Below are 10,272 nucleotides of genomic sequence, written 5' to 3'. Positions count from 1 at the left end.
TGACAGTGATGTGCCAATCGTGGTAATGGGCACCCATGGTGGACAGTGTTGGCTGGAGCTTCCCGACTAAATCAAGCCTGGAAGCAGGAGCAGCATCCACTTCCAAAATGGCTTGCCTCCGGAAACTCTATGTACGAACAGTGCTCAAGCTGTTCATTCATAGGGTTGCTATGAGTCGTCTACGACTCGACGGCATTAAACAACAACAACAACATAGTCATTTATGTACATCATGTTTTGTACATGTAATTTGTGGTTTTTACAATCATTCATATGCATTCTACTTTATTTTATTTATATTTATTTTATTTTATGATAATTATTTTATAATTATCATTGCTATGCCTATAATGGCGCTCTGGTGGCCTACTGGTTAAGAATCTGTGCTGCAATCTCAAGAGCACCCAGTTCAAATCTACAATGCTCCACAAGAGAAGGACAAGCAGTCTCCTCCCAAGTGATTACTGCCTCTGAAAACCCACAGGAGGGTCAGCTATAGGTTAGTTCCAACTCAATACACAACAACACACCTATTATCACTCCATCTTTTCAAATCATCATTGAACTTTTCCCATTATTTCACCCCACCTCCACTTACTAGCCTCTATATCCCAGTGATTCTTATTTACCCCTTCCCCTCTTTCTGTGCCCCTAGAAACTTATTTCCTATACATGGCTCCAATTTTACTCCTTCTCTGAAGACACACTCAGAAGCCTGAGCTTGTTGCTGTGTATTTAGAAAAAAAACCTTGGAAAATTCCCATATGGGCAGGGAAGAGTTAAATCTTGCAAAGAAGCTAGACAAATCAGAGATTTTAATTTTATAGTAATTTAGATCATATCACTCCTCTACTGAACTATTCAATGGCTTCACATTCCTCTAAAATGTACCAGCTAAAAGAAAAATATGCCATTTTTAATATTCTAGAAGATATTTTTAAAAGGAGGAACTGATTTGAATAATGTATCTTCTTTAACTTCACTTACAAAATGTTATCATTTTGTTTTACTATATCTAAATCAATATAAAAATTTAACTGTGATATCGCTTTTTGCCCTTACTGAAATTCAGCATGTATTTCACACTGTTAACACACCTAGAGTAGGATTACTAAACATTGCACGTGGTCAAAAGCCACAACAACACTGGGAACAGTACAGATGTCGATGATGTTATTGGGTTTGAGTCGGAACCGACCCATAGTTGACCATCCAGCAAGTTTTCAGAGGCTGTTAATCACAAGGAGGAGACTGCCCAGCTTTTTCGTGGAGCAGGTGGTGGATTCGAACCGCGTGTCTTTAAGTTAGCAGCACGATTTCTTACCAATAGCCCACCAGAGCTCCCTATAGAAGAGACAGGGAAGAGAAGGCAAAGCCTTTGCCTTACTGGGTTCTAATCGCTCGGACCCTTCTAACCTCCTCTCTCTCACGCCCTAGATCTCAAGCTCCAGTTTTTCTGACGGCTCAAGAAGGTCCTTTTGTTCTCAGGGGCTCTGCACGTGGCTGTCAGTTTTCCTAAAAGCTCAGGATCACTCCTCAGACACTGAAGTGGACACTGAAGTCTTCGTCGGGTCCCTCCCTGACCACAGCTGTCAGTGTCATGGAACTCCGCCCCCTTACTGTTCATTCATTTCTTGACTGCTGTTTGTGTCGCTCTCTCCACCCTCCCCCCAAAACAAAAAATGAGGGGAAAGGGGGGTGGAGAGATAAGCGTTCTTGCTTTGCAACACGGATTACTGGACGAGTTAATGAATGAACAGAGGAATGAATGAATGAAATCCTAGGACTGTCCGAGCGCCCCCAGGACTCACGGCGGCGACCCCTAGAGTCGCGGCAGCTGCCCAAGGTCACGCGGCGAAGTGGGGTTAGGGCCTGACCTGGGTTTAGCGCCCGCAGCCTGGGCTTGGGGATGGCCCCTCGGGTCCCCGCTCTCACCTCCTCCTTCAGGTAGTCGTACTTCGTTGGCTCCGGCTGCTGGGCCGCCCAGTTCTTCTGTTTCCTCTTCAAATCCCGGTCGAAGATGTTCAGGGCCTTCGGCGAGGTTCTGTCTGGAGGGGAGACCCCAGAGGCGACATCTCTGCGCCTGAGGTCCTTCATGGGGACCCCCACGGTCCGAGGCCGCCGCCACAGACGCCAGAGTCCCCGGCAGTGAAACATCTTCCCCTGCTCCCCTCACCGCGGCTCAGTGGTCGCGCGCATGCGCCACTGCTGTTTCGGCGCAGAACTATTTTGGACCAATTCTCGTGCCGTTACGACGGAGCGGCACGCAGGGGATTGTGGGTGTGGATTCCATGTGAACACGAGAGAAGCATCCGGGAATCCTGAGAGCGAGGAGGACGGCTGGGAGGGAAGAAGCAGAATCTGACCGAGTTGCCTTCGGTTTCGTGAGTGCCGACATCCTTACTTTTCTGACTCCTTTGGTCTTCCCTAATGGTTTCTCTGTGGTGCCCCAGCGCAATAATTGCCCTTGGCGGGGATCACTTTTTCACTTTCAGCCTGATGGTGGATGTGAAGGGAGGGATGAAGTTGGACGTAGGAGCAGAGATCTTTTCAAATGTCTGACATTTGTAAGGGCTTTCCTTCTAAACTTACACACGTGTTATCCTTACTGCTTGGAAAAGTTGGTATCTACGGCGGAAGGCAGTTCGGAGGGTTAAATAACGCACGTGCAGAGTTTAGAACAGTTTTTGTCAATCAAGAACTCGCTGTTATTTCAGTGTTCATAATAAACATGTAAATGCAGTCTTTGAAACATTTGGGGGTTTTGGTAGTTAAGGCATAAAAAACTGTTTACGGAGAAGCACAGTTTTGTAAATAAGGTTTATGTGTGAAACAAATCTCCCCTCTTTGATCAATCCCTATTTGTTGTTAATGCGCATTTGCTTTAGGCAGTTACCAAAAATTAAACCCAGAAATGCTAAACTATTGGCGATTGTTTTCAGAGGAACAGTGGGTCAGTACTGTAACACAAGTACAATGCCATTGGTTAGTTGTAACTTACCCTAACAGCTCTGGGATTTTGCTTCACTTTGCTTAATTTTATTTCTCCAAATATTTTGTGTGGTGGTGGTTTTGTTGTTGTTGTTGTTATGTATTGTAATTTTTGTTATTTTTTTATAATTTTTATTGTGATTTTAATAAAAGCTTACAAATAACTTGGATTTCCATTTATTCATTGTTGCACATTTCCCTCCCTACCTCCTCTCTTCAAATGATTTTGAATGAAGAGAGGCTATTTTGATAATGATGGGTTTTTCAGTATGTGGCCAAGAGCAAGGACAGAAAATTGAATTAGACTTACTATTTTAATGTAGCATGTTATGAATGAATATATATCTAAAAGTCTTAATTATACCCCCTGATCTTTTATTATTGTAACTTTTGTGTTTTTGTTTTTTCAGTATTTGGTTTCTTCTCCCTTTTGTCCAGTCTAGAGATCTAAAAATGGCATCCAAACAAGAAATAATGAATGACCAGCGATTTCGGCGGGTTACAAAGGACCCAAGATTTTGGGAAATGCCGGAAAAGGATAAAAAAGTCAAAATTGACAAAAGATTTCAAGCCATGTTTCATGATAAAAAGTTCAAGCTGAACTATGCTGTGGATAAAAGAGGGCGCCCTGTCAACCACAGTACTACAGAGGATTTAAAACGGTACTATGACCTTTCAGATTCTGATTCCAATCTCTCCAATGAAGAAAGCAAAACCTTGGATCAAAAAAAGAAAATGAAGAAAAAAACCCAGGTTAAAATGGAAACCGATTCAAAAAGTCTAGTCAAGGAGAGAAAGAAAGGCACCAAGAAAATTAGTCAAAATGATTGTGATGGTAAAGATGAATCACATAATTCTGAGAGAATTCCAAAAGCCAAAATAAGTCCCAAGAAGGATAACCAAGAATTTACACAAAAAGGTACAAAACAGGAAGAAGACATTGAACATGGTGTAACCTCCTTTCCTAAAGGAAAACCAAAGGTAGTTGATGCAGAAGTCACTGAAAGAGTGAAATCAACCAAGGTCAGATCTTCTGAGACAAGAAGAAAAGTACAGCCAGGTTAGTTGCAAGAGATTAAGGATTGTTGCTTATTTACTTTTGTTTGTGTCTTCTTAAAACTATAATCATACCTCATTTTCATCTCAATAGAAGGATGAGTAAAGATGTCTAACAGCAGATCAGGGCCTGCCCATGAGGCTTCCTAGATAGATGCTGGACGGGGGTGGGGGGGGGGGTGTAGCACATTTAAGAAATACCATCTCTTAATAAGTGTTTTCACAGTATAAAGTTGAGATGTTTATTTTAAAGTATAAAGAAAACCATAGCATGAGATGAATATAATTTTCTTAGTTTGGTAGTATAGAAACTAGGAAGCAGACATATGAAGGTTTAAGGCTGAAAACTAAACAATGATTTTGAATTGAGGTGGCGACCACTGTTGTTGCCTCAGACTCAAACAGGTCCTTTGTAACCAAAGCGCTGCCAATCCTGCATCATTCTCACAGTCTTGCTGTGCTTGAGTCTGTTATTACAGGCGCTGTGTCAGTCTGTCTCTTTGAGGGCCTTCCTGTCTTTCTCTGACCCTCCACCATTCCTAAGCATAGTGTACTTTTTCAAGGAATGGCCCTTCCTAATAATAAGCCCAAATTACATGAAAGAAATTCTTGCCATCCTTTTCACTAAGAAACATCCTTTCTGTACTTCTTTAAGACAGATTTGTTTGCTCTTTTGCCACCCCCCCCGGAATATTCAGTGTTCTTTACCAACACATAATTCAGAGACATCCATGTTTCATCAAGTACCTTAACCTTTGCACCTTCATTTCATTGCACCTTAACCTTTAAAATGTCACCCGTGCTCTTGAGCACTTTAAAGAGATTCTTGATGGTACATTCTCCCAATGTAATAAGTTGTTTGATTTCTTGGCTGCTACTTCCAAGGGTGTTGCATACAATTCCAAGTAAAATGATACCTTTGACAACTTCAGTTTTTTTCCTCCGTTTATTATGATGTTGCTTTTTGGACCAGTTGTGAGGAATTCTGTTTCTTTTAACTCTCTCATTGTCATCAAGTTGGAATCGACCGGCTGACCCTCCACTGCATTTGCTGAATTGTTTCTCTCACAGGAGATGATTGCCCATCTTTGTCTTAAGGAGCTGACCTTTGAGTTTGCCTCCAGACTTCCTATGGACTATTTTGAGGTGTAACACATACTGAAGGCTTTGACTTTCAGTGTACCTCTTTAGAAGAGGTACAATTAAAAGAAAACTTTGAATAATCTTGTTTCAACATAGAAGGTACTGTCATCTGCATGACATAGGTTTTGATGAGCCTTTGTCCAGTTTGTCATTTAGCTTCTCATGTAATCTGCTCAGTCAGTATACCTCTTAAATAGGTATAGTGGAGGGATTTGATCTTGATGCATACCCTTCCTGATTTTAAACCATACTGTTCCAATTATTCTACTCCAGTGACTTCTTGTTCCATATACAGCCACAATCTGAGCACAATTAAGTGTTCTAGAATTCCCTTTATTCACAATGTAATCCATAATTTTATTATGATCTACACAGTGAAATACAAAGAGCTCTGGTGACCTAGGGGGGAAAAAATGCTGCGCTCCAGTCCCAAAGGCATGTGGTTTGAGGCCACCAGTTGCTCTGTATCTCCTCCCGTATCATTACTACCTCCGAAAGCTTGCTGAAGGGTCAGCTATGGGTCGGTTCCAACTCTACGGTACACAACATATAAAACACAGTGAAATGCCTTTGCGTACTCAACTAAAACACAAACATATTTCTAGTACACTCTGGTTTCAGCCATGATCTATCTGATATCAGTAATAATGTCATTTGTTGCAGCTTGAATTTCTGGAAGTTTTCTGTTGTTGAAACTTCTTGTTCCTGCTGATTTTGAATAATCTTCAGCAAGAATTTTTCTGCATGTGAAATAATTATGTTGTTTGGTAATTTCCACATTCTCTTTGATCATCTCTTCACCATGCATCCTGATGCTGCCAATTGGTCCAGTGGTGAGAATCTTTGTCTTCTTGACATTGAGCCTCAATCCATATTGGAGGCTGCAGTCCTTGACCCTGAGGCACCTGCTGCAGAGGGTCAAGGACTGCAGCCTCCAATATGGATTGAGGCTCAATGTCAAGAAGACAAAGATTCTCACCACTGGACCAATTGGCAGCATCAGGATGGATGGTGAAGAGATTGAGATTGTACACAGCTTTAGTTTGCTTGGCTCCACAGTAAACAGTCTTGGCACCAGCAACCAGGAAATTAAAAGGCGCATTGCCATGGGAAAGTCTGCTGTTAGGGACCTCTCCAAAGTACTGAAGAGCAATGGTGTCACTCTGGAGATTAAGGTGCGTCTGATACAGGCCATAGTCTTTGCAATCACTTGTTATGCATCAGAGAGTTGGACAGTGACCAAGGAGAATAGAAGGAGAATTGATGCCTTTGAGCTGTGGTGCTGGAGAAAAGTATTGAGAATACCATGAACTGCTAGGAAAACAAAACAGATTTGTCCTAGAAAGGGTTAAACCGGGTGGCTCCTTGGAGGCAAGGATTCTGAGGCTCCGTCTAACATACTTTGGACATGTTGTGAGGAGAGACCGGTCCTTGGAGAAGGACATCATTCTTGGGAGGGTGAAGGGACAGTGCAGAAGGGGAAGACCCTCTATGAGGTGGATTGATTCAGTGACTGGGATAATTGGGATGGGAGTGTCAGAAACAGTGCAATTGGCACAGGACAGAGCAGAGTTAGGGCTGTTGTACATAGGGTCGCTATGAGTCGCAAGTGACTCGACGGCACCTAACAACAACAACAACTCAAATATTAATTTCTTCTAGTTGATTGACCAGATAGCTCCCTTCTAAATGTCTTTGTCTCAAAAAATGAGCATGTGTAGGGCTGCGTCTGTTTGCTAAAACACTTCAGTTGGTGGTCTGCCAGATCCTGGAACCTTTTTAATTTTTTTTCCGTGTCTTCAGTGCAACTTAGATTTCTTCATTTAGTAATTTCATTTTATAACATACTACTTCCTGAAAGGTTTTTTTAAAATTTATTATTTGAATAATTTTAATGAACATTTACAGAGATTTTTGGATTTCTATTCATTCATTGCTGCACTTCTCTCCCTGCCTCCCCAATCCCCCCACCCCCCAGTTGGCTCCTCTGTTTGAAAAGTAAAAGAAAAACTCCCTCCCTGGTACACAATCCCCCTGCACCCCTCCCACCACCCCAAGTACATTCCACTATGCAACCTTAATTGTGGACTCTTGTGATAACCATAATACCCTATCATACATCACTTTTAAATTATTCTCTCCCTCATCTGTTTCCTGAAAGGTTTTAATGTCAGCTAGTTTCTTTTGTTACAGTGGTTATATTTTTTGTGTCTCCCTTTTCATGTTACTTGTATCATTCAATAATTTATAACTCACTGGCTCAATTTTTTTTTCTTTAATTTCTTTTCACTTGAAAAATACTAAGTATTTTTTTTCCTCTTTGAATTTCTAACTCCAGGTCTTTGCACATTACTTTATAACTTTGTTTTCATGAGCTATCCTTTAAAATCTCTAACTCCCTTTATACTTCCCTTTCACTTTAGCTACTCAGTGTTCTAGAGAAGGTTCCGAGTCTCTTCCAACATCCATTTTATTCTTTCTTTCCTGTCTTTGTAATGATTTTTGTTTTCTTCTGAGAGCTTTAATGATGTGGTTCACAAGGAGTTCTGCTGCTAACCCAAGGCCATCCCTGTCTGGCATTGAAATTCACCTGTGACTCCAAGACAGGCAGTCTCCTCCCGTGTGCTGTACAGCCTTGGAAACCCAGTGGAGGGTCAGCTGTGAGCCATGTGGAATTGATCACAATGAGTTTGGCATTTGCTTTCTTCATGTAATACATCATCTCACAAATCATCTGGTCTTTGGTCATCGGTGTTCAGTTCATGAAATCTGTAGAAATGCTTTTAAGGTTCAGGTAGCATAAAATCAGGGTTGTCATTTGGCTCCAGGGGCTTGTTTTAATTTTTGCACTTCAGTTTAAATAAACATATGAATAGTTGATGGTGTGTTCTACCATTGGCACCTGACCTTGTTCTGACTGATAATATTGAGCTGCTTCTTCATTTCTATCTATAGTGACCCTATGAGAAACAGATCTGAACCCTGTCCTGTCCTGTGACATTCTCATCATCTCTGACATACATGAGGCCCTTGCCGCAGTTACCGGGTCAGTCCATCTCGTTGAGGGTCTTTGTTTCTTCACTGGCCCTTTCCCTTTTCAACCGTGATGTACCTTTCCAAGGAATAGCCTCTTCTAGCAACTTCTCCACAGTATGTGAAACAAAACTTCATTGTCTTTGCCTCCAGGGAGGCTGCACTTTCTCCAAAACATCTCTTAGTTCTTTTGACAGTCCTTAGGATATTCTCCAACACCACAGTTCGAAGGCATCAGTGCTTTTGTCATCCTTACTCATTGTCCATCTCTCAGAGGCATGAAACTGTTTGAAAAAGCTGGCCTGAATCAAGCACATCTCATTTTCGAACTACCACTCCTTTTTGAATGTCAGTGTTCCAGGTACCAGTTACCGTTATTGCATCTTGATTTCATACTCCTAACAGTTTCAGACTGCAGCACTTGGTAGAAATTCTCAATTTTTTCATCATTAGCTTTAATGGTTAGTGCATATATTTAATTAATGGTAGGTGTTAGCAAGTTTTCATTGTGTGGGTGTGGATATTTTTCTGTCAGTGACAACATTGTTCTTTAGGACAGAAATGTTTTTGGTTTTTTTCCCCTCTTGGAAGGTGAAATAGTAGTGATAGATTTATTAGAAAGTTACATCTCCAAAGAGATAGACCTCCCTCCCTAAAAGGAGTTATGGAGGGAAGGCCTGTAATGTTCTTTTAATGATGAATTTTGTGTCATTTCTCTTTGATTTTTCTTTGCCAGCACAGTAGACTATATGTTTGTCTGGTTTTAAATGGCAAATGCAAGTCCATTTCAGTTCACTAGTATCTTGGATATCAATAGTACTCTTCCCACTTAGTTTTGGACATTTTCCAATTTCCCTGGATCAAAGCTTAGATTACATGTTCCAATTATTAACAGATATTTCCAACTTTTGCCTCATTTCAAGTATTGCCACATCAGCATATAATTTCTTAGTAAATTTGATGCAGGATACTTTTTATTCCATTTAATTAAATGTTTTCATTTTTTTAAATTTCTCCCTCTTTGCAATGGTTCCACTCATAATGACGGGAAATGATTATGAAAACACAGCAGAAAGCAAAGTATTTGTTGAAGATTCTCCAGAGGAGAATTCAGAACGTGCTAGTGAAACAGGTGATGAGGCATCTGAAGATGACGTTATAGGAGTTGGTAGAGCTTCGAGTGAAGAAGATGATGATGAAAGTGAAGATGAGGATGATGAAGATGAAAGCGACAGTGGCCCTGATCTTGCTAGAGGTAAAGGAAATATAGAAACTAGTTCTGAAGATGAGGATGATGAAGATTTACTTCCAGAGGAACCCGGTTTTGAGCATGCATGGAGAGAATTAGATAAAGATGCTCCTCGAGCTGATGAGGTAATCTTGTGAATAAATAAAATTATTTGTGATGAAAATAGTACTAATGAATTTTATGGTTGTAGAGTTGCTATCATTAAAATGTGAAAAATATGACTTATACATAATACTTTATGATTATTCAAATTTCTTGTTTTGGAATATATACATATGAGTAAATTAGAAGTTGTCCAAATAAGGAGAAATTTCTACATAAATAAATTCACAAGTGAGTTAGAGAAAATACTTGTTTTAACTAGTGTTTTATATTTGTGTTACTGCCACACCTGTTAAAAATACTACAAGGTAGCATGCTCAGCTTGTCTTCTCATACATGTTGGCAATATGGCTTAACAGTGGCATTAAGGTAGATTAAAAATCATGTCCTGCGTCATTAATTAAGAAAGTAAGAGAATGTGTTCATATGTTTATAGTTTTTCTACTACTTGACTCATTTGAGTTTCTCTGTTACACATTAAACACTTGAGGAACTACTGTTTGTTATTTCAGCCTATGGTAAGAAAAAAAGGCTTTTCCTTTTTAGTATCTGTACTTAGTAAACAGTGAGCATGATGTAAATTGTATAATTTTCTTATTTTCCAGATTACACGTCGATTAGCAGTTTGCAACATGGACTGGGATAGATTAAAGGCAAAAGATTTGCTGGCTCTGTTCAATTCATTTAAACCTAAAGGA

General features: G+C 40.3%; 2 protein-coding genes across 2 annotated transcripts in view; one reads left to right on the top strand and one right to left on the bottom strand.

The window, feature by feature from the left end:
• The window catches only part of NDUFAF5 (NADH dehydrogenase (ubiquinone) complex I, assembly factor 5), a 51,958-nt gene extending 49,801 nt beyond the window's left edge, over positions 1-2,157 (bottom strand). The window contains exon 1 of the mRNA XM_006894761.1: positions 1,936-2,157. Coding sequence (XP_006894823.1) covers positions 1,936-2,157 — 222 coding nt within the window. The remainder of the gene's footprint in view (positions 1-1,935) is intronic.
• A 1,287-nt stretch (positions 2,158-3,444) lies between these two features.
• ESF1 (ESF1, nucleolar pre-rRNA processing protein, homolog (S. cerevisiae)) overlaps positions 3,445-10,272 on the top strand; it is a 48,774-nt gene continuing 41,946 nt past the window's right edge. Inside the window, 3 exon segments of the mRNA XM_006894751.1 lie at positions 3,445-4,051; positions 9,251-9,597; positions 10,180-10,272. The exon segment at positions 10,180-10,272 is cut by the window's right edge and continues 4 nt beyond it. Coding sequence (XP_006894813.1) covers positions 3,445-4,051; positions 9,251-9,597; positions 10,180-10,272 — 1,047 coding nt within the window.

This window comes from Elephantulus edwardii, unplaced genomic scaffold, assembly GCF_000299155.1.
Source record: "Elephantulus edwardii isolate Elephantulus edwardi_28Jun2011 unplaced genomic scaffold, EleEdw1.0 scaffold00150, whole genome shotgun sequence".
NCBI lineage: Eukaryota > Metazoa > Chordata > Mammalia > Macroscelidea > Macroscelididae > Elephantulus > Elephantulus edwardii.
This window is presented reverse-complemented; position numbering and strand designations above follow the sequence as displayed.